This window comes from Aythya marila (genome assembly GCF_965140915.1).
Source record: "Aythya marila genome assembly, chromosome: Z".
Taxonomy (NCBI): domain Eukaryota; kingdom Metazoa; phylum Chordata; class Aves; order Anseriformes; family Anatidae; genus Aythya; species Aythya marila.
This window is the reverse complement of record NC_139080.1, coordinates 37,568,979-37,594,307: the sequence shown is the minus strand read 5'-3', so window position 1 is coordinate 37,594,307 and position 25,329 is coordinate 37,568,979. Positions and strand designations below refer to the sequence as shown.

Here is a 25,329-nt window from a genome sequence, read left to right as displayed (position 1 = left end):
CACATCTGTTCTAGACTTACTTCAGCAAAACAAGGAACAAGACATGGCTCTCTGTGCTGTTTAACCTCCAAGCCCCTTTCCATGCAATTTAACTAGAAAAATTATGGCTGTCAAAACAGTGATCAAGACTGTATTTTACTTAAATTTATTATCTAAAATCTATTCATGGAAATACAGATTAATCTGGGGAAGTAGTTCTGTATAACTCTTGTTGTTGTTGTTGTTTTCCATTAATTTGGAGATTTTAATGATTTTTTTTTCTGATGCACAACAACAGTAGAACTGTTGTGATGTATGATAGAAGTGTATTTAGAGCTACAAGCTCTGTACTGCTTTGGTAAGCCTGTCTCTTTGTTAGTGGATAGGATCTAGCAAACTGAATGGGGAAGGGTTGTCTTGTGTCAGCAGTCTTAGTTCTAGAGCAAAGTAATTTCTTCCCAAGTTGAAAGGTAGTGCTTGATGTCTACATAGGCTTTTTGAGGCACAAGAGGACATCTGCTATTATCCTTTGGGAGGACCTTGGTGAATTAAATCAGTATCTCTTGTAGACAGAGAATAGTTTTTAAAATTGCGTTTGTTTTTTTTCCTGTAGCAAAGGTAATAAAATACAAGGTAAGAAAAAGGGGAGATATCCAGGTCTCTCAGGGATTCACAAGATTTAAAGGGGCATGTGGAAAGAAAATCCAGCTCTAAGTGAATCCTAACAGCATATTTTGGTGATAAAACAGCAGAATGGGTAGATTGAACTAATTACACTGAAGGAGCATCCTGAACATCAGTTTGTTGTTCACTGCCACCTGTGGTGTAAGATGGGAAGCATTTTTGCACGAGTAGTACTTTTTGCTTAATACAGAAGTCTGCAATGTCTTGTGCTTGGTTTGTAAAGCTGGGCGACCTAACATTCAACTGCATATTCAGCATTTATCTAATAACATCAGGTGTTGTTCTATCTGCAGCCTCTTGCAGTGAGCACTTTCTAAGCTCCTGCCACATGTGATAATGCAGAGTGCATCAGTAGTTCACATCTGGGGATTTGGACACCCGTTTGCCCATTCTCCCCAACTTGTCAAATGTTACTTATGGACTGAAAGCATGGGAGGTAATCTATTGTGTGGAAAATAAAGAATCTAGAAGAGGGAATGTGATTGAAAAGTACAAGCAAGAATCAATCATTTAACTGTTGCATATAAAGGAGGACTCTTACAGCTTCTTTGTTAGAAAGTATTTGTGAAATCTTGCCATGTGTTAGAGTGCTGAGCTAAGCATCAGCTTTTTCACTGTGTGCAGTCTTAACTCAAAAGTTAGCCTGGGGTTCTTAAAGGCCCAACTAAATGTTACTGTTATAAAAGGAAAGAAAATTATCTTTAAATAGTGTGTATGCATGAATACATACATATATATGCTATATATAGCATGTGTGTGTGCATATATACTGAATGTTTTATATATATATATATATGTAAGTTAATCCAACTTCTATTTTCTATTTAAGAAGCCCTACTCTGTATTATAAAACAAAGGGAGCATATTTTATGTAGCTGAATTTGCTTAACAAATGGGGTTGGATCTACCTGCCTGCCTTGTACTGCTGTCTTTAGCAAGTTTAGAAGCACTCTGTCCATTTCAATAAAAGTCTTGCCACTGCTTTTTTCTGCCTACATGATATTTGGATGGCTATTTAGCACAAGTTATAACTGACCTAGTTTTTCATAGCTTCAAAATTTTAAGCAATCTCTTCTTTTCCTTGTACTTCAAAGTAAGAAAGTTAGTGTAAACACTAGAATTAAAAATTCATTAAAGGGAAGAAATTATTGATCTTTCCAGTATTTCAGCACTCAGTCATCTTCTCTGTTGCTTAAGTTCAGGCTGTATTTTCACATTCAAATTTACAATCAGAATAAGTAAGCAATGCTTTTTATTCTTGCTTCTTTAATATAAACATCCCCAGCTGGTAACTCCTTTTCTCCTTGTGCTCAATCACTAAGCAGGAGTCCTGGCAGACCTTTCTGGTGGCAACAAAAAAAGGTGATGAGGGTCTGCTGGCACTGTATCACCCACCCCATGCTGCAACAAGCCTGCATTCTCCTTGGTCAGCCTTTTAGTGCTGATGGAGCACTAGAAGCTCTTCTTGCTTTCCCTGATTCCCCTTGCATGTCTCCCTTCTAGCTGATTTTTGGTTTCACTGACAATACTTGCGGAACCTACAAGCCCAGGCAGTATATCTCAATTCTTCCTTTGTAGCCTATCCATTTTCCCCATCCTGTGTACTACGTTTTCACATTGAAGTCACGCTGTGGTTTCCTTGCTTAGCCAGGCTGGCCTCACGATACATCTCCTCAGCTGGGCTGCTGGAAGACCCTGAGCTCAGTACCCTGAGATTGCACAAGCAGACTGTCCCATAAGGGACTGGTGGGACATGGCTGAGTATTAGCTGTCGTGTCACAGCTCTGTACCTTTTTTTGAGGTGATGTGTGACCTGTCCACTTAGAGGATGGAGCTTGTAGTGATCTGCCACCGGCTGCTGCTTCCAGCATCCACTCCAGATTCTCTACTTTGGGATAAGTACAGGTTGTCAGTGTTCTCCATCCAGCTCCTGCATCCTCTGCTTGTCATGTTCACACTCAAGGTGGTAGGATCTGAAAGCTTCACTCACATACTTTTTTGCACTATTTGCAGCATATCTAAATGAAGAATTACAACATTTTAGTGTTCATAAGGATGTAACATTCTTCAGTTTATCATACAATACAATTCATACAACTGAAAATTTGAACTCACTTTCAAATTTCAGACTCTCACGGAAACTTCGTATAGCTATCGTATTCTTGTGAGCAGGCACTATCATACCTACTGGGGGCAGGGCAGCCAAGTGGTATTAGTAATAAATGTTTTACTGGCTTGAACACCTTTATTGCAAATGTTATATTTAAAGCCTTATCCACTTCAGAGTGCTTTAAAGCCAATGAGCCTGTATTTTGTACAATGGCAAACAGAGCATTGAAAGGCAGTGATTTAAACTACCTTTCTAACTATTCTACTATTAATCTGTATTTTATTTTAGCAATACTGTTGTAGTTAATCTGATCATTGTGTAACATTATTAAAAAAAAGGCAGATTCTCCAATTTCCAAGTAAAATTCTAGTTTTACAAATAATAACAGAAGCTGTTCCACTCATGAATGAAAGAAAAGCTTTATCACTCATAAGTGAATACTAAGCAAAACTAAAGTCAATAAAAGTATCAAAGACAGTTTACAGTGCATTTTTAGTTTTCAAAGGTACAGAAAATTCAACTCCACATTGAATTTACTTCTCTTGTGTTCTCTTATAAACACCTAATCCCACAGAAATTCTTTCTGTGTGTAGTAATACTTTAAATATGGATAAAAGCTAAGCTATGTTACTAACTGTACTTTTAGGTAAAAGTAACACGAGCATGACTTGGTTTGTATGAGAAAGGTTAGAAGTGAATTAGAGAAAGGTTAGAAGTGAATTAATACTAGTATTTTATTTTTCATAAGTGTTACCAAATTGAAGGCATCCATTATTGTGTGCTTGATCTTTGCTAGAGCTCTTAAGCAATTTCATAAATACCAATTACCTCTATTCTGGACAGAAATCATAGGAGAAGACACCAGGACTGTCCTGTAGTACAGGGAATTCACAGTCCAAACACAAATAACAAAGGTAGTCTTTTGATGTTCACATATAAAAATTAGGAGTGTTATACATGCCAAAATACTGTAGGAAAGGTTCGCTAGAACATCTCATTAGGATTTGGTCCACCCTTAGTTTCTTCCCTGTAGACCCTGAAAATGCAGAAAAACTATAGAACTAGTAACTGTTCATCAAAAGGAAAAAAGAAGGAAGCAGCTTTAAAAACTGGCAGTGTCATGATTATGCAGAGATTCTTTTACAAACTCGTATAGTAACCTAACAAAGCATATTAGTGTAACTTTAAACAGTAAACATCAATGTTAGGAGAACAGGTGTTTACAGGATTTTCTTCTTGTAAATCTTTGTTGTATATATGCGAGCATGTGAAGCATGTTCTTGAATGTCAACTGCTCACATGCAGGAATTTGGGGTATTCTATTAAAAATAGCCTGGTGGCATTTTCCCTTTCCATCTACTGCTGAATCCAAGAGAAAATAAAATTGAAAAGGACTAGTAAGGGTTTATGTAAATGTAGTCTGCTGTAGTAACTGGACAAATTTAAAAAAAATCTTACAAATAGTATTCCTGTTCCTCTTTACTTTGCTGTTAATGTCTGCTCAGTAAGATGTTTATCTGTATGCGCTCTGATAACCTCTTTTCATCAGAAAGTACGCTGTTCCCTGTATTTCTCCTTCCTCTTGCATAACACTTTTTGATGTATATAAATATTGGAGATGGAAATAGCGTCTATGCAAATTGAACTGTGTTTATTTATTCTAAGGTTTGGGATATAATTCCCCGGAGAAATTGCAAATACATGATATTCTGAAAACTGAAATTAAGATTTATTTTCCAATTACTAAAAGAAAAAAGGGGGGGGGGAGATTGAGACAATTTATAAGAGCACTAGTGATCTTCATTTGTTAAGGACTTTTTTTTCTTAATGAAGCATATTGCATGATATGCTATATGCTGTAAACTCAATGCCTATGAACTCAAACCTTGGTCTTCTCTCAGACCTTAGAGAGGTTAAGGACACCTATCACATTCATAGCTACATTGACAAAAGTTATTTTGCACAAATACATAAGCCAGCTCACTGTAAGACTAAGGAGTTTTGTGTGGCATTAGGTGATTAGATTTTCTGTTTCAGCAGGAAGAAACTTTTTCAAGTTATCAATTGAAGTGCTTAATGACTTATGAATAGGCAAATTATGTGATATTTCATATTTTATTATTTTTCACTGGGGATAGCTCTTCCAAATTCATGAGGCTGGAAGAATAACTTTCTTTTTTCCCTCTGTAAATTAGGTATATTAAGAGTGAGATTCAAGTCATCTTTACCTTCTTCACTCCTCTCTTTAAGAAGTCGTACTACAGATGAGGAAACAAAAACCTTTTCTGACATATGAAGATTGAGACAGTGTTCCCTCTGTGGAATAGTCCTTAATTTCTATACCATATTTTTGCATATTTTTTTAAAAGATAATAACTAAGTGCCTTATAGGAGTTATGTGAATATTATTTAGCTAGTATCACCATGCTATCTGGAAAACTAGATTTTCTGAATGCCATTTTTGGATGGTAGCAATAAAGGTTCAAGTCATCTTTCTTTCTCATTGCCTAATATTTTTCAAGACATAAGGGTCAAAATACATTGCTGCCAAGACTTTAAAGTAGAATTGCAAACCAAATGACTGAGTACAGCTTTTTATAATAACTTTCTCTTCTGATAATTTTAAGTGGAAATTGAGCCTACTTATTCCAAAATTGCCTTTTACCAAAAATATTTTTGTGGTGTGATGTAACACCATTGTGTTTCTGTTTGTTTTTCTTTTTTTTCCTTCAAACATTCAGTAACAATGGTCGGAAATGATCTGATTGCTGGAAAAGCAACAGGCATAGTTTTTTAGGGATGCTCTCTACATTGATAAGAATTTTATGCAAGTTTTAGAGAATGTTTTAAACAAATATGTGATTACCTATTTTTCATTTGTAAGTTAATATTAGATTAATTAATATATTAATACCTGCATTGTAAAAAAATCATCTACAGAAACAGTGACAGTTATTCCAGTTGTGTTCTTGTGGCTTTTAATTTCAGAAAAATATTTCAAAAGGTTTTTGCTAGTGACAGTTGAATGGCTTTTTAAAGTCTACATATTTCCTTTATCACATAAACAACAAATATAGAAACATTAAGGTTGGAAAAGACCTCCAAGATCATCTGGTCCAACCATCCCCTATTAGTAACCTAACAAAGAAGCATATAAAGACAAGGAAATTGAGAGTTGAGGGACAAGGAGGGTCTTACCTCTTAAGTTTCTGATCCAACTATTACTTTTATCACTGCAGTTTTAATGAGTTGCTGCAAAAATCTGAAGCTTTTAATTCATTTAATTAATAAATTCACGCTTCTTTTGTTCTGGAGCAACTATAAGAGACCTTGTATGATCAAATTTGTTCACAGGAGTTTTCAAAACCCTTAGTTTTGCTTGTTGTTTCTGTTGCTGTCATTGATATTCTTGTCTTTTTTTCTATCCCAAAGGGTTTATGCAGATTATTCTTTAACCCAAATCATTTCAGTCACCCATTTTACAGCAAGTCCTTTCAACGAGTAATGCTACTTAAAGGACTAAAATGCAGCAAAGAGCAGTTATGCAAATACAGATGTCATGGCATGGAGGTGGAAGACCTGTTAATCTTTGATAAAGGACCTCTTGGGCAGAAATGATATTTTGAGGAGCATGTGTGTAGAGATCTGATACTACAGATCTCTTGTGTCTTTATATATTATCTCACATACAGTATAAGTTGAAGCCTCAATTTTCCTCTTTGCTTCTACTTTGAATATCAGAAACCAGACTGTAATTTTTAGAAGTATTAGCTAGTGATATGTTACAAGATAAAGGTTAAGGGACAAGCAAATAAAGGGGATGTCATTGTGGGAGTCTACTACAAACCACCTGGCTGGGATAATGGCACTGATGTAATATTCTTAAAACAACTAAGAGATACCTGTAAATCAGCTGCCTTTGTTTTTATGCATGACTTCAAATTCCGAGAAATGAACTGAGAATATGACACAGCTGATACAAACAGGTCCAGGAGATTCCTAAGACACCTTGATGATGACTTCTTGTTACAGGTACTAATAAGGGAACTGACTAGGAAAGTGCTCTCCTAGATCTGTTGTTTGTGAACAAAGAGTCTCATATGTGAAGTTGTGATTGGTGGCCATCTTGGCAATTGTGGCCCTGAAGTAGTCAAGTTTAAAATTCTTGGTGACATGAGGAAAAGTGCTACCAAAACTTCAGTCCTGAATTTGGGAACAGAAGACTCCAGACCACTCAGGAAATTAGTTGATTTTCCAAGGTCCCTTGGAAAACTGTTTTTGAAGGCATTGGGTTCCATCAGTGCCAGGCAGTTTTTAAGTACCGCCTCTTAAGAGCACAGGAACAGGCAGTTCCAAAATGTCAGAACTCAAGCAGATGGGGCAGTCAAGGTTGGCTTGGCTGAGTAGGGATCTTCTAGAGGTTAGGTGAAAAATGAAAGTGGCTGGTCACTGAAAGTAAGGTTGGATGACATGGGAGGATTACAGAGATGCGGTTTGCCTTTGTAGGGAGAAAATTTGTGCAGCCTAAGTGCAATTAGAGTTGAAGCTGGCCAGTACTGTGAGGGATAATAAAGAGTTTTTCTAAATATGTTAACAGCAAAAGCAGGCCAGAGAAAACATTACGCTGTTACTTGATGAGGATTGTCACCTCACAAATATGGACATAAACAAAACAGGGATGTTTAGTACCTTCTTTGGCTCAGTCTTCAACAAATGATGTGTTCTGGGACCCCAGATACCCTGAGATGGTTCAAAATGGTGGGTTCTAGGACCTCAGATGCCCTGAGTTGTTACCCTGCATTCCATGACTGCAGGAACGATTAACTCCCAGACAACCTCAAACTTGTGCAGGATTTGCAGCTCTAGCTCGATGCGTGCATGTCTATGGAGCTTGTTGGGATTCATCACAAGATACTCAGAGAGCTGGCTGATCTCATTATTGAGACCTATCTCAATTATTTTTTAGCAGTCTTGTGAATCTGGAGAGGTCCCAGTTGATTGAAAGCTAGCAAACATTGTTCCAATTTTCAAGAAGGGCAAGAAGGACCCTGGTAATTACAGGCCTGTCAGTCTCATTTCAGTAGTTGGTAAAATTATGGAGAAAGTTGTTCTGGGAGTTACTGAAAAACACCTGGAGGACAATGGAGTCATCAGTCATAGCCAAAAAAGGTTCATGAAGGGAAGGTCCCGCTTAATGAACATAATAGCTTTTTATGACAAGGTCACCCACCTAGTTGACCAAGGGAGGCCAGTTGATGTAATCTTTATGGATTTCAGCAAAGCTTTTGATACACTTTCTCACAGTATCCTTCTGGACCAAATGTTCAGCATACAGCTAGACAAATGCATAATAGAATGGGTGAACAATTGTCTGACAGGTTGGCCTCTAAGAGTTATGGTAAATGGTGCTACATCAGGCTGATGGAAAGTCACCGGTGGGGTTCTACAAAGCTCTCTTTTAGGGCCAGTTCTCATCAACGATTTAAGACTTGAAAGTATACTGAGTAAGTTTGTGGATGATGCTGAACTGGGAGGAGCAGTCAACTTCATCATGAATGGAGAGGCCTTGCAGAGAGATCTTGACAATTTAGGGGGCTGGGCAATCACCAGCAATGTGCTTATCAAGAGCAAGTGCTGGATTCTGCACCTGGGACAGGGCAACCCTGGCTGTACCTACACACTGGGGGAAGAGAGGACGGAGTGCAGCCCCATAGAAAGGGATTTGGAGGTTTTGATTTGGCAAGTTGAACATGAATCAACACAGCCAAAATGGCCAACTGTATCCTGGGGTGGATTGAGCACATTACTACTAGCTGGTTGAGGGAAGGGATTATCCTGCTCTGTGCTGGTGTGGCCTCACCTTAAGTGCTGTGTGCAGTTTGGCACATCACAATATAAGAAAGACATGAAACTGTAAGAGCATATCCAAAAGAGGACTAAAGATGGTGAAGGGTCTAGAGGGCAAGATGCATGATGCGCAGCTGAGGCCCCTTGGTTTGTTCAGCCCCGAGCAGAGCAGGCTGAGGGGAGGCCTCATGGCGGCCTGCAGCTCCCTCACGAGGGGAGCGGAGGGGCAGGCGCTGAGCTCTGCTCTCTGGGGACAGCGACAGGACCCGAGGGAACGGCATGGAGCTGGGACAGGGGAGGGTCAGGCTGGGGGTTAGGGAAAGGGTCTGCACCCAGAGGGTGGTCGGGCACTGGGACAGGGTCCTCAGGGAGTGGTCATAGTACTGAGCCTGATGGAGTTCAAGAAGTGTTTGGACACTGCTCTCAGACACAGAGTCGGATTTTTGGGTGGTCCGATACATGGCCAAGAGTCAGATTCAATGACCCTTGTGGGTCCCTTCCACTAGGATGTTCTGTGATTCTGATATTTCTACTGAAATGGGAAGGGATTCTACATAATGCTTTGGAATGGTTGGGGATTTATTTTCTTGAGATAGATTATTTCTAAACCTGTCCCATCACTATGCATTTGACATTTGCACACTTCTTTCTAAGTGCTTATCTATGAGACAATATTACTATTTTATTTTAATATATTTTCTTATGTTAGAGAGCGATTATTGATTAGGTGTTAAATTCATCTTGTTTCTGCTAGATTAGTTCCTATGGTCCCTTTCTGAAATGTGTATAGGAGTGGAAATGCTTCCCTACATGGTTATCCTCTTAAGTTTTAGCATTTCTTGAATGTTTGAAATTATCCTTTTTTGAGTAGTATTTTCTTCAATTTTATGTAGTTGCCTTTTGTGGTTAGCAGCATGAATGCAGATTTCACTGTCAGACAGTACACAACTTTGGGCTGCATCTACAATAAAAATGAAAATGTGGCAGAAGTACATGCTTCTGTTCTGTTAGTCATTGGCTGAGATTGTTCAATTTGGCTATGTCTAAGATGATTCACAGAACACTTTAACATCTGATTAGCACAGAGAAGGGAAAATCTGAATCAGGGAGTTATTTTTGCCTGTTCAGAAACCAACGTATTTTGTGATGCCACTTTACGGGGTTTTTATATAGTGTGAATGCAAAGTAGTGAATGCATAAGGCTAGAATAGAACGAGTGAGGCATGCTGCCTGGAAGCTGTCACAGCAGCTAAACCCAGCCCTGCAGGCAGCACATGGTGACCAGGTGACAACACTGCTGAATGCTGAATGCGTGTGTGTGTGTGTATATATATGATTTTATGATTGTCATTATCAAATACACCTAATCATGCTCTGTAGAAACAAACAAGAATGTTCTTGCTGAAATTTCCTAGTGCTATTTTGCTGCAAGGTACATTTCAGATGGGTTATAAGAATAAAGACTGAATTTCTCTCACTTTACCTACACAAGGTAAATTTCACATTTCTGAGCATTAACATCAATTTCCAGTGATCCCACATGGATGATATAAGGTATTTTAAAGACCTTGCTCATTTTGCTATACGTATATGCCTTTATAGGACTGATTTCTTTGACTGTTGATCTCTTTTTTTTTTTTTCCCAATAGATTAGAAACTCATTTCAGTACTCTTACAGCAAAATCTTGATACCATTTATCAATGCATTTTCATCTAAAATCAGCAGAACTATTTGCAAGCAGCGCTTGACACAGGAAAAGGCTTATACCTGTTTGTTTTCCTAAGATACTGCATGTTCAAAAATAGTTTGATGTACTGCATTCTCAGACTTTTTTCATTTGTGCAGGTTTGTCTGCAAGATGTTATTTACACGTTTTCAAATAACCATGATTTGTGACTAAATATTGTTAATGATATGTATGTGAGAACCCTTCAGTTACCTTCATTTGGAAATCCTCTTGACTGAAGTAAAAGTTCTGTCTTAATGCAGGCTGTAGAATTTGATGTTATTCTTTTCTTCAGCGCTGATATTTGAGATTCTTTCCTGTTATTATGGGTAATAATTTCTTATCAACATTTTCCTTAGACACTGACAGGTCAATGAGGTATGCATAGATCTGGTCAAAAGATGTATATTTGCATTAGGAGTGTCTATTTTGATTATCAAATTTTTAAGGGGGATTAATCAGAAATGTGTATCAAGCCCATTCACAGTCAAAGAGATGAATCATATTACAATATCCTGAAGACTTAAGTCATGCCTCTTAAGAGGACCATGGATAAAGTTTCTGGGGAGCAAAGGTGGGAGTTCATACACTGTGGTTTTTCAGTAATTCATTGGATGTGCACATGCTTCAACTTCATAATGAACTGGAATAACAAAATGGCCTCTTGTTTTTATGGTGTTTTTCTTTGTTGATTTTAGAACAAAGAAATAAATAGTCAAAGAGACTTTATGTCCATTGTACTATATAAGTACTATGGATTTAAGTGACAGTGGTGAGCTGATGTAGTCAGATTCATTTTATCACAAAACAGGTCCCTAGGGAAGAAGATCCAGCATACTACACCATAGCCTTCCATGAGGCTGGATATAATCTTAACTGTAGGTCATGCAGTTAATTAATGCAGTTAAATTGAAGCATATCTAATGTAAATAAGAGTAAGGAATAGGTTGATCACAGAACTTCCAGAGATTACGTTTATAACTGTAAAATAAAAGTGGTTAAGCTTCTTTCTATGTTTGGCTAGTTGTTGAAATTTGGCTTTGCATAAACAGTGTTATTAGCTGTTTCGTTGAACTAATTATTTTTATAGAGGATGAGATCTGATTTTGGGGTTCTGGGCATGCTTTTTTTGTTGTTTTTTTTTTTTTTCAGCCAACCCAGAAACTAATTCAGTATGTGGTGGCAGATATCCACTGATTACATATTTTTAGTGTCTGCATTATGTAATGTCTTTGAGAATGCCTTTGTAAAGATTGGTAATTAGTAAATGGTAAGGGAAGTTTTAGAATTTATTTGACACTAGTGTATTTGCGTTTATATACAATACCTGTGCTAGTCTTGCAATTCACAACCATAAAATGGGAAGCTATTAGCCTCCAACACACAATTAGTAATAACATTTTGTTATACTGTCATATAATTTAGAATGTGCTTTTTTATTGTGTCCTGAAAGCCTAGGTGGGTTCCATTATCAAAGGATGCTCTGGAGTATTGACAGCCATAAGTAGCAGCCTTTTTCTAATCCTACCTCGGTGCAGAATTACTCAGAGCAAGATCAAACCTATGATGGTTTTTAGTCTCCTTTGTCTCTGGAAATTGGGATGAGTCCATGCCTTTCCACACTTATGTTGCTTTGTTCTATACTTGCTTTCTTTGCTTTACATACTAACAGTGGTGCTAAAATTGATCCACTGTGTTCCTCATCGAAGATAAATGCCAGAGACAGGAAAGAACTCAGCTTCTAGTTACTTTGACAAGTGTATAAGAAATACAAATGGAGTGGAACAGAACTTTCCTACCTCTTTGCATATATATTTGGTCATCAAAGTTAAAATTATCTCTGAAGATGACTGTTAAGTAGTAGACTACCTTTACTTCCTTATACAAATTCAGAGGTGATTAAACCTTGCCTGGTGATTATCAAGAAATCTCATTTTAGATTTGCAATATATGTCCTAGAGTTCAGAAACCAGCTCGATGTTCTGTCTAAGAATATTTATGCTTTGAATACCTTCATTCAACTGACGTACCTGGAGTTAATGGTCTTTATTTGTTATCACTATGAAGTCACATTTTGTTCTTTTTTGTGCAAAAAGATGTACTACTGCATCTTGGTTCAGTGCCAAAATTTACACCATTATCATTGGGTATTTTGTGTCAAATAAAGCATAAAGCATTTCTGAGATGCATGAAGTAAAGTTGAATGGTACAGCCTATTTTTCCTGGTTGCTGTTAATTTTTCTCTTCACTGCCATTTTACAGGACATTTAATTCAGTCTGTGTCAGCTAACACTTTCATTACACTGCTAGATGTGATTACAGGTTATTTTATTTCAGGTTTACATGTTGACTTGAACTTTTAATGGTATGCCATATTTAATGCTGATGTAAGTGGCTAGAAACTCATGATACATGAGCATGAAAGAAGAAACAAATGAGTGTGATAGCAAATGTGTTTTTTTTTGACATTTGAAAATTCTCCAAGAATGCTCTTTTGGTTATAAACAGGAGGTGTAGATACAGAAATTTGTTTAGTTTAGGCAAAAATACTCAATAAGGAGTCTGGAAAGTATTATTAGAGGTGACTTAAACAAAACAAAGTAGTTCATAAATATGTAGTGGAACTATTAATTTATAATTAGCTATAAAAAAAACAATTCTGGATATTTTGTTACATTTCAGCTATGTATCTGTTTCTTTCCTCACTTGTTACAAGAAGGTTGAGATAAATAGGTAACTGGCGTTTGACTTGTGCACATTTTCCTAATCAAAGAAGTGTGTTTTTAAGGCCTATTTTTATTTAGGTTCTCAAAATACTTCTGTGTAATGGACATTGTATATAGCCCTTTTTGTTTTAGTACATCCAGTTCTTCTGTGTTGATAGGTTCTAGAAAGTTTCAAGATCATGGATTACAGCCTTCTACTGGGAATCCACATATTGAACAGTCAAATGAAGGAAAAAGAGGGTGAGACTTCCCAGAATGCAACAGATGCAAAACGTCCTGGAGGGCAGAAGGTTCTCTATTCCACAGCCATGGAGTCTATACAGGGGCCTGGGAAGTCAGGGGACTCTGTTGTCACAGAGGCAACAAACACGTAAGTGCCGTAACCCACTCTAAAGGTTGCTATAAAAATCTGTACACTGTTTCTTCAGTCTGTGCCCTTTGGTACTGACTGGCAAAACATTCAAGAGACCACTGCATTTCAGGAATTGAAAGGCAGTGTGTTTTAACTTTTTCAAAGGTACACCATTGAGATTTGCTGGAGACCAAGAAATAAAGATCTCGATTGTTGACTGATTGTCTTTAAATGCATGAAAGCAAATTTGGTTATTTCAAGGTGACTTAGGTGCAGTTTTCATAAATGCATTCATTTATAAAAGAGATGTTATAAGACAGCCATTACAGGAGTCCTAGATATCGTATAAACTAGAAACAGCCTGATAGCCCACAAGCAAAAACTGCTTATTAGCGTTGAAATGAATGTTTCTACAGTGTTTACTTTCATCTTAAAGTAATATGCTCAATATGTAGTACTGGATCATTAATTAACCACTGTAGTGCAGTCATATCTATGTATGATATTTCCTGAGATTAAAAACTGCTGCTTTTCTATTTTTTTCTATCTAGCAAAAAGTGCAAAAATTTAAATATATAGACAGTAATTATTCTCCTGTTTCTTTTGAAATACATTCCATATTAGTGGAAGCATTGTGATCATCATTTCCATTCTATGTAATCAGTTCTTCATTATAAGGATTTAATTTCACATTCAAAGGATTTATTCTTCTCATGGTTCTCAAGGGAGCTGTTCTAGTAAATACAACTGATGATACAGAAGTGTGTTCAAACCTAGAGCAAACAAATTGGAGAATTATGATACTCAGTGTTAATAGTTTCTAAATATTCAGAGGTCTAGGATAGAAGTTAGAGCTGAATTTCAACAAGTTTTTACAGTATAATGTTCACACAGATCATTTTGAATGCTCTTGTATGGTGGTAGAGGTGTTGCACTGGCAGGGTTGGATGGGGAGAGTGTTTTGTTTTTGTTTTGTTTTTGTTTTTTATTTATTAAAAGCCAAGACTGATTACACAGGTCATCTGAGAAAGTCCCCATGGTTATTATATATGGAAGACCAGGTATCATTTAACAGTAGTGATAACGTGGTGCTGCCCAGATCGTGAGCAGTGCAGTATTACTGGTGAAAGGAGCAGTTGGGTCTTTCCATGGATTTCCAATCCTATCAAAAAGTTATCCCAAAATATTCCGTGTTTATGATGGATATTAACCTGTGTATCTGAGGTACTTTAAGTTTGCCATTTAAAATTGCTTGCTAAGGGACCCACATCTGACTGACTTTGCATTGTGACATCTGGCTTTAAAGTTGTGCATTATTTCTTTGGATTTTTAAGTAGGTACAGTTAACCTGCTAAGCGACAAAATCAGAGATCTCTTAAAAGATAATCTAACTACATTGTTTTGTTTTTGTCAGAATGGGAGGTATTCCAGCCAAAAGCCATAAAGGAGAAAAGCTGCTTCTATTTATGGGTATTATTGATATTCTACAGTCTTACAGGTAAGTGGCAGTTGAATTTCATGTTTTTATTGAATAAAATATTCTAAAATTGCTTACAAGTATGGAATATTTATAGAGCAATTCTGACTTTGTTTTTATGTGCTTAGGTTAATGAAGAAGCTGGAACACTCATGGAAAGCTCTTGTTTATGATGGGGTAAATATATATTTTTTTAATTGCTGATATTTAGGTAATGGGAATCTGACTTCTGTTGACCAGGGAAGAGCTAGTTCTGGCATAGTTGTAGTCTGCCACCACAACATCATCTAGAGTGTTGCTGAAATTTTTTAGATCCATTTCCCAATTAATGCTCTTACTTTATTTGTTGATCTTTCAAAAAGCAAATAATATGATCTTGCCCTTATTTTTGACTCAGGACAATAGTCACATAGCAAGACACTGAAGAAAGTATGTAAGGTAAAAAATAGTATTTCCAAGTTCTGGAAAGATATTGCAGAATGTGGCTGTATAATTCATAATGCAAAATTTAATAAATGAAATTGTCTAATGTAGTTGAGACTTGTCTGAGCCACGTTTCCTTAAAGGAAAAAAATGTTGGTCTTCTTGTTCTGAGTAAGACAGAAATATATGATAGAATTTACCAGAGCTGTAGAGCTTTTCTCTCGACAATTTAATTTTGATTTTCATGTGGAAAATGTGACTGAGAACTTTTTCAATCTTATAGGACACGGTTTCAGTTCACAGACCAAGTTTTTATGCAGACAGATTTTTAAAATTTATGAGTACCAGAGTTTTCAAGAAAGTTCAAGGTAAGAAAGTTGGTTTTGCTCTTCTAGACACTGTTATGATTATTACTTCACAATACTTTTGTCTTGACAATAGAATAAATCTCTCTTCAAGATCACATGGTAACTCAACCAGAAGTTGAGTTTCTTCACTGGGTCTAGTGAGATCGTACCCTACTATGATAGAATTATGGGGAACTATTTGGTAGGTATTTTGTCTTATCAGGGGTATCTGAAGGTGAAGCAGGTTCCCTTATATTGGTATTGATATCAAGATAAATTTCATGAGCTAATTATGTGCCTAGTCCTTCATCTATTCAGAGGAATGACCCATTCACTTAATTTAATTGGCATTAGTTGATTAAATACAATTTCTAGAATGTTTGAGTGTAGCCATTCTTCCTTTTGATATGGATTTCTTCTGTGCTTTGTCAGGAAAAAAATGGGAAATTCACTATTAATAGTTTTTCACCTTTGTCACTGTTACCTGTTTCTTCTTTTTCTATCCATTTCTCCTTTTCTTAATCTTTTAATTCATTCTCAAGGGTAAATTACATACCATTATTAAGTACTTTATACATTTATACAGAGTACTTTACTGTTATTAGGTATGGGTTAAAAAAAATAATGGGAGAATGCCAGTAGAAACCCACCTTCACAACAAAAGGACATCACTACCTACCAAGAGTTGTCCAAAGACTTCAGTTTAAGTTTTTCAGCAACAATCTACTATTAAAATTAACTATTGATTACTGTAACTTCTCAGAAATAAAATGAATTATTAATGTAACTTAAAGTAGACCATGCTCTTAAGCATTAGGGTTGGAGGGGAAAGTGACGCTCTGCAGACCCTAAGAACAACAAAAAATCAAAACAGTAGATAAGTACTTTGTGAAATTACTAAATAAGAGAAAAAGGACTTAAGAAGAAAAGGGAAAGCTGAGAGAAGCCAAATTTAAAAAAAAAAAAAAAGTTTGAGTGAGTGGGTTTTAGAGGAAGAAGAGAACTTGAATTAACCCTAGTGGTTTTACATATACATGCTACGTTGTAACAAGTACTCAGGAAAATAACACTTTTGGAGAATCTTTTTTTTAATGAGTCAATGGATAATTCTTCTGTGAATAGAATAGGTCATGCTACTGGAAGGATGTTCAATCTGAAGTATTGAATATGCAGAGAAGAATGGTGGTGACTGCTGAGAAGTGCTCAGTGTTTGTGCAGTGATGAAAGTTGTAGGCAAGACATGATGAATATACCAGCGAGGCACAAATGAGTGCTTGAGTTTCACTGTGTCCCAAGCTGTAGTTTGGGGAAAAGCTGTCCTGGTTATCTGAGCAATCGTGGCAGGTGGTATAAAAAATGTAATATATAAGACAAACAAAGCAGTTGGTATCAACCATTACTAACTTACTGCTTTACTGCCAAACTATCTTTTAAATCTGTGGGGGTGCTGACACTTGTTTTTTGTAAAAGAAGGCATTTATCTTCTAGGAAATACTGTTCTGTAAGTTTCATGGCTTTTTATAAAGCACAGCACAGTTCCTAACAAATAAATACAAATTGATTGGCTAGAACTATAGAGTTGATAGAGAAGCATATACTAAAGAAAAGATCCTGGTTAGCATTATGATAATCTTGTGTTTGGTTTGGAGATGAATGTTGATACGTGGAACAGACAGTTGGCTCAAATGCCACAGGAAGAGTATTGAGGCTATGGCATTGTGTCAAACTGATTAAAGGTGTTTTGTAAACACTTTTGTGACCAGTGTGAGAATGGTCTCTTTAAACATTGTTAATAGTTGTCTGGGTGAGAAGGAAGCCCACATGGAGTGAAGTAGAACAAAATGCAAATGAAGGATAGAACTAAATGAGATTTAAGTGAAAGGAGAATTAATGCAAATAGTAGTACAAGCTAACAACTTAAGGTGTTAAATACTAAAACCTTTGGAATGGGTAAATGATGTAGTATATTAACTTAAAATTACCACTTTATGATAATTTTATGGTATTAATCCACTGTTTGCTGATGTGAAATAAAACAAAGCAAAATTCAGATAAAAGGAAGGAGGAGGCTCCTGAGACTGAGATCTCCTGAACCATACAATAATTTTGCTAGAGCTGATGGGAGCTGTGTTATCTGAGATATATTCCAAAGGCCTTGTTACCTGGAATTCTTCCATACTGATGGAGAATAAACAGTACAGATCTCAATACTTCTCTCTGTTGAACAAATTAAATTTATCTTGCAGCTATGTACATTTCCTGAACATCTGAGTATTTTTTTCAGTTCTTTCTATTTTTTACTTCTAGATTTATGTATGCACAAGATTCAACCCTTTCTGTAAACTACAATGTAAAATTAAGGACACTATGGCTAATTTTCTCTCTGATCTTAATTTGTCTCATTTTTCCAGACTATTAACCTGTTCTAATATCCCACTGTTATTGATTTGCATTCAAGGCTATTAATGTACTTTTATATAGATGAATAGTTCAAACACATTATCATTCTTTCACAAAAATAAAGTAGGAGTGTTCTTGTCTTCAGGAACATTGCTTCTGAACTTTGAATTAGATGTTTCAGTTTAAGTTCTTGTTCTGAATGTAAGCTTTTCCTTTAGTGCAGAGAGCAAGCCTCCAAAAATAACTATTAAAATGTAGTAAGTAGATTCAGATTCAGCTCAGCAGATCTACTTTTTATTTTTTTTTTTACAATATTCTGGAGCTGTGCATCTGATTCTCTTCTTCCAAGCAAGTCCTTAGCCAAATGATGTTGATGCTCTTAATTTGAATTTTGGAGTGTAGCACAGTATAAACTGTTTTAGCGCATCTGAAGCGACTTTGCTCCAGTGCATGGAGGTCAGTGGCTGGCAACTAAAAAATAAAAACCACTAAATGCACTAGCTGGTATCCTTCTGGAAGAGAACTACAAACAGAGGTCATGATCCAGTAACAGTAATAATGGTCAGATCCTAGATTCACTAAAATCCCATAAGTAAGTACAAAGTTCCTGCTAAGATGTATAAAAGGGATGCTCATGCCTAAGTATACAAGCCATCAATATATTGGAAGCGTTTATTTTACCCAAGGAAGATTGGATTTGAACATGCCACTGAAGTGGATAAAAAGTGGATACTTTGCGGTATCATATACATCATTATAAAGCAGTAGTTCACAGGTCAAGAAAGTGATCATAACCTCTCAGAATACTCCAAAACTTTTTGGTTTTCCTGTCTTGTGTTTTCTTCTGTGTCAATCTGCCTAATTACACAGGTTGATGCTACATAGGAGATTTGTATCATTATTGATGTCAATTGGTTTACTGACTTGACTGTTTTTTGTCTGTAGGAAACTTCAGAAAAAAAACAAAAGTTCTTCACTCGTAGATGAATAGCCAATGCCTGTGACTCTTGGTTTAAGCTATTTGATAAGTGATTTTGTATTTGAATGGATACAGTCTATCTGGATTCTTGGTGTCTATCCACTATCCAGAAACTCTAGCTTTATAGATGGCTTGTCTTTCTGTATGCTGTTAAAGGTAGGCAGGTTGATTAAGATGACTTCATTCAACACCTGTGTTCATTTGGTAATGCAGCTTTAAGATCTTCACCTTCCAAGAAACGGTGCAATTCCATCACTGCCCTAAAGGCAACGTCACAAGAAATAGTGTATGCTGTTAGCCAGGACTGGAAGGATGAGAAACATGGCATCATTACTGAAGGACAAAGCTACTCCAGCCTTGATGAGGAAGGTAATGACTTTCAAATCAACAGCCTAAACGGTGTTTTTAAAGCAATTTTAGTATAGGCCTGAACCAGAAGGTCTCCAATTTGGCTGATCTTTAAAAACTTGAGGTTTGGGTTATTTAGTTAATACAGGGGAAGAACAGTTAGTTGTGTTTGTCAGAATGCACCTCCAGGAGCAAGAGGAAGTCAGAAGTCAGTTTTAATATAATTTTAGTATTTTCCTCATTTTCAGGGAATCCTAAAACAGTATGTTCAACACAGGCAGTAGATTAAGGCCAGAGCCTGTACTGTTCTTTTCTGTGATTTCTAAATGAACGTGTCACATGAAGTGTTTTAGAGCTCAGTTTGTTTTCCCCAGAATCTTTTTGAAGAGATACAGAGTATGCCCCTTTCAAAGTGCATCTGCAGCCTGACACAAAGGAGAACCAACCACCTAATCCCATACGAAAATTGGGCCCTCACAGCATGAGACCAGTTCTGGAACTTAGATGAACTCATCACATATTCATACCAGTGTTTAATATTAGTCCATGGGTTTGCTCTGTCATCTGCAGGAGTGTACTAGCTAGCAGCTGTAATCTGCCCTGTAGTGTGAGAGTATGGGTATGGGCACATGAGTATCATCTCATCAAATCAAACACGTCAGGAAGCTTAAAGAAGCTGGTGAGAGCACGAGGTGACTCTGTACATTTGCATAAGGATTCTTGGATCCAGTTTGAAATCACAGTTGTTAATGTTGTTCTTTGTTTTTGTGAATTTAGTACTAAGTTCGCGCCATCGACCGGATCTAGTGCCAAGCACTCCTTCTCTGTTTGAAGCAGCTTCTTTGGCAACCACAATTTCTTCTTCTTCATTGAATGTAGATGAGCGTTATCAACGTGATCAACCTATGCTCTATTCTAGCAGGTAAAGGTTGTATATTTGGAATAATACTCCCCACTGTTCTGGTTAAAGTCTGACAGCATATGTAATGGGAGGAGGCTCTGCAAAAGAAAACGTAGTATGTGAGACTATCTCTAGATCAGAATTGACCATCACCAGTGAAGAAGGGGTGTCATTATGCCATAGGACCTGTTAAGTATTTTGCACTGAGCTCACAAAATAGAATGCATAAATACTGCATAAATATTACAGTACACCTTTAATTTTTTGTCATGTTGCAAAACTAAACTAGGCATTGAAAACTTGCTTAGGCCTTAGTCTGTTTCACAAATGCATGTATACTAAGATGAGGGTAGGAAATACTTGTAACTTGGCTGCAGCCTGAAAAACCTGGGGAAAACTTTGATGCCTTAGGAAAAGGGAATTGCTTTCAGGTTGATATTTATTCTGAATGTGGAGTGCTGAATGATCTTCTTTACATTCCTTCAAAGTGACCATTTCTGAAGTGAATTTCTATGAACCTTCTCCAATGGATGTGATGAGAGCCTGTCTAATTTTAACCTAAGACAGATGAAAACAGGAAGATCTCAAGGAAAGTGTAGACACTTGTGATCTAGCTTGGAGGTGATCTGAGTTGTGTTTGAATGCCTTGTAGCCATGTCTGCCCAATACTGTTGTTATGCCAGTAAAGCTTTCTGGGAGATTGTGTGTACCTGTAATCTACCAAGTGTGTCTGAAAGGAAATTTTGTGTTGTGCTGTCTTGCCTGCTTATTAGAGATCATTTGCCATATGTGGTATCACAGACTAGATGTTTCTTTATCTGTTTTTGTCAGGAAGGGTATCTTCTGTGAAATCAAGCATCTTGAATTTATTTGTAGTAATTTGGAATCCTGCACTACACTGTGTCTATATAAATTTGGTAAGCTTACTTACGTACTGAAATGTAGTCCTTTACTTTGCATTTTGTTCAAAAAGATCAAGTTATTTTACAAGTAATCTTGAAGCAGTAGAATTTTCCTTCCCTAATAAAATTTGACTAATTGCTTTTGTATAAGAAGTAAAATGACTTGCAGCATTGTATGATCAAAATTATATTTGCAGGTACCATTTTCATTGAGTTGAAATAAATCTTAAATAAATTTTCCATAGGTCTAATGTTTTGCTAAAAAAAAAAAAAAAATTGGAATGAGGTATGGTTTAGGGTCTAAAAAAATTATTATTTAATTACAGAACATGATAGGTTGTCCCAAAAAGCCTTTACACAAAGTTTAAGAAATACGCTTAAAGTTTAAATATTAAGAATAAAGTTTAAATATTAGAATATTAAGAAATATGTACAGCTGAAGTTTTGTTTGTTTTTATTATATATTGGAGGCACTTCAGTCCTACAATAAGAAAAGCTGGTAGGAAAATAAATCAAAAAAAAAAAAAGCCAGATTGCCTCTAGTTTTAGATGCCTTAGTTTTTTCTCACTAGAGTTCTTCTGAGCATTACAAAATGCTGTGCTGCAGGACTCAGCACTTTGCTGTTTAAACCATAAAGCCTGTAGCAGTCTTTGAAACAAAGCCTGAATAAATGATTTGTTTACAAATGTAATCCTGCTGTCTTTAAATATGTAATTGACTATGAAATTCTACTTCAAGTTCTTCAATAGAATCACAGTTTGTCTTCTTTTTCAGGCTTTTTTCTCCTCCTTCAGAGTGTCCTAGCACAAAGTAGGTAGTACAAGAATTTTCTCATAACCACTTAGAAATCTCTGTTATATGATAGTGAAAGGAAATTGTCCTGCACATGTAGTAACAATACAATGCCTGGAAGGCTCCTTGGCTGCCATTAATGCTGATAAGCAGTGTGTGCCAATACCATTGAGAAGACGGATGCTGTTGTATGCCCCATTAAAAAAGAGCAATGATACTTTTGAATACCTTGAGGCACACATCTCAATACCTTGAGACACACATTTGTAACCTCAGTTTTTCAGAACTACCCCGTTTCTATCAGCCATGAATCTGATCTTTTTCCAAGGAGAGACACATGGCATTTTATCCAAGAAAGGAGCTCATTATCACCTCGAAGGTGCTTAGCACTTGTGGTTTAAGTGAGGAGCTGCTGCCAGTATGGCTATCCATTGGTGACTTGCCGAGTTGGAGTTGGCTTCTGAGGCTTTATGTGAGGAGAATGTATATAATCCTGATTTGGTATGGATTAGAACTAGCACAGTTGTTAGATAATACAGAGCAGTGGTTAGGGATTTGAGATTTCAGCAAAATGGGGAGACTGAGCAGCAGTCATAGACACATAGCTTATTAGGAGCGTTTGTCCAGACTGTCAGCTGACTGTTTTTCACCAAGCTATTCCTCAGTCCTTGAAGAGTTAGAGGAGATTTCAGGTGTTACCCTGGCAGTGTGAAGGAGTGGCAAAAGAAGAAGTGAGGGGGGAAGATGGCTGTATTTTTTCAGCACAGAAAGAACTTCATCTACAATAGGGAAGTACAAAGGAGAAAGTGAACAAACATCATGTGATATAAGTTATTCAGCAAATGTAGGCTTTCAAGATTTTCCACTCCACCTCAAGTAAATTTATATGTGGCATGGAGCAATTTCAGTAATTAAAAGATTTAAAAGATGTGTTTTCCACAAGAAAATATATTCAATTTTGAGTCTAAATACCCTTAATTGAAAGAGTTTATTTGCTTTACTTTAGGAGAGGCAATTCTTACATATTATATCTGGCAGAAGTGATACCAGATGTATTTTTTTGTCTGAAGGTAAAGTTTTCATAGTGACTACTGATGAATTAAATTAAAGGTGATAAATAGGAATGTCCTGAGCATTGTGACTGTTGTCTCAGTTAACATTGCTTTTATAATTGCAAAGAACTGGAGAAGGTTGATGCTTTTACAGGTGCTTCTAGACTTGTTTTAAACAGTTCTTTTTTGTTTCATTTTGTTCAAAAACCAACAAACTCTCCTTCCAGTCTATCTTACAGCAGGTCTCACAGCTTCCAGTTACAAACCTGAATAAAATCGCAATAAACCCCAATAAAGGGTTACGTTGCCTCTATGTCTGTACACCTACACAAAGAACCTGTGGCTTATATAGGGAGGATTACTGAATTACCTGATGTGTTTAAGCCTAGGAAAATAACCTATATAGAATATAATAACTCTTGTTTATGTATTCTGTACCTTCTTTATGTAAGGTGCAGAATGGACCTCTGCCTTCTCTCTCCTCTACTTTGCTGCATTTCAATTTCAAGTAACAACTTTGCAGGTTTTTTTGTTTGTTTTCATTGCAGACCACTGGAAATTTTGTAAGTCTTTAAGGGATTGTTTTTTTTCCTTTACATCATCAAAACTTCCTGAAACTCCCTAGCTTTGAACTGATATATCCCAAGACTTGACATTTTATCAAATAATCCTTGCTAAAACAGCTCAGAAAACAAGAGTTAAAAGCTTTTGCTGTTTTTGTAAGGGATTTGTAAGTATTAACTTTCCTGCTGTAAGAAATACACACCTTTTATGCATCTGCTTTTCTATATAGGCAAATTTTTGTGTTATGTTTGAATGTTCTGTCTGTCCACCCACTACCTTTAGCTTCTGAAGCTTAGAAAAAAATGGCTTGAGTTTGATTAAAATATAATTAAATTCATGCAAACTGAATGTAAATAAGCAACTAAGTGGAGGAAAAAGAATTGAAAGCTTTAATTTGTGAACAGATGCACTGAGACAGTGGGGGAATCCCCATGGGAGAGAAAGAGAATTTGACTATGATTGAAGCAACATGTAATATGTAGTTGAAAGAAGAATAAGGCTTTCCCCATTCTGCTGTGATGGCATTATTTTTTCTTTCTGAGGGCAACAGCAGAGTGGAGAACACTTGTGGATGATCATGTTATAAATGAAGTCTCAACTCAATCTGAATTTTGTAATATTTATACTTATAAAAGGTATAAAAGCTATAAAAGGTATAAAAGCCAAGTAAACAGCGCTGGGTGTGCAGGGAGTCTGTGCTCCACCAACACACACACACAAACATCAAACATTCTAAATATACAGAACATTGCTTTTACATACGAAAACCGAGTATGCCTCTACAATCAGAAAAGGTAACAAACAATCCTTTAAGTTCCATGACTTAACAGTCTTTATTTTCCATTCCTTTTGAACAATATGTCTTGCTTTAAGTTGTCAAGCAACTCGGTCTTCAGGCCTTATGTATCCCGTTCTTCCCAGATCGAAGAAAACATATCCATCTCCTTTTCAAGGCCAATAGGCCTGGGTCAAAAGGCACGTCCAGGTCACCAGGGGGCGTAACAGCAAAAACCTTCAATGGCTGTAGCAGCAGAGGGGCCCATGGCATAGCAGTCGGATCAGCAGAGGAGCCTGCAGCTCCCTCACTGTCTGGCAAACCACACGTTTCTGACTGTGGCCCCACACGGCTCTTTAAGGCCTCAGAGACTGCTCGCCAGGTGCTGAGCAATCCCACTGCAACCTTGTCGGTTTTAGTTGCAGAGTCCCACACCTTGACCTCAATTTGGTCCCATGTGTCAGGATCATAAACTGTCCGATCATTAATAAGGAGAATAAGCTGTAAGGTTACCAGGACAGTCTTTGTTCCTAAGGACGTATGATTCCCCATAATGCGCAGCTGCTTACCAGCGAGGGGCAGTTGTGTGCGCGGCTCCGCTTCTCTCAGCTTGAGCTTCTTCCCAGCTCTGGTGCACCTATTTCAAGCGACTTTCTGTATGAGCTTCTCTGAGCGGTTTGCCGAGTTTGGCCGAACCTATCTTCATGAGGCGGTCAAAGTGCCTGTTCGCGTCCTGGTCTCCATTCTGCCAGCCTGTTCCTCTTCACTCCTTTTTCCTGCTGCTTTATTGATGACATAACTTCATCACTTCGTGTTGCCTTTCTTTTTATCTTGAGGGCAGGCTCCCCTCTTATACCCTTCTCCCCACAGCAGTTCTTTTCAAAACAACTTCTCATTGGTCAAACAACTTCGCTTATAACAGCAACAGCAGACACCCAGCAAC

General features: G+C 36.9%; 1 protein-coding gene across 8 annotated transcripts in view; it reads left to right on the top strand.

Moving 5' to 3' along the window:
• Positions 1 to 25,329, top strand: part of PIP5K1B (phosphatidylinositol-4-phosphate 5-kinase type 1 beta) — a 109,611-nt gene that overhangs the window by 72,342 nt on the left and 11,940 nt on the right. For all 8 annotated transcript variants that reach the window (XM_082783067.1, XM_082783070.1, XM_082783068.1 and 5 more), the window contains 6 exons: positions 13,232 to 13,443; positions 14,840 to 14,923; positions 15,031 to 15,079; positions 15,609 to 15,693; positions 19,265 to 19,420; positions 20,177 to 20,321. In XM_082783067.1, coding sequence (XP_082639193.1) covers positions 13,232 to 13,443; positions 14,840 to 14,923; positions 15,031 to 15,079; positions 15,609 to 15,693; positions 19,265 to 19,420; positions 20,177 to 20,321 — 731 coding nt within the window. The remainder of the gene's footprint in view (positions 1 to 13,231; positions 13,444 to 14,839; positions 14,924 to 15,030; positions 15,080 to 15,608; positions 15,694 to 19,264; positions 19,421 to 20,176; positions 20,322 to 25,329) is intronic.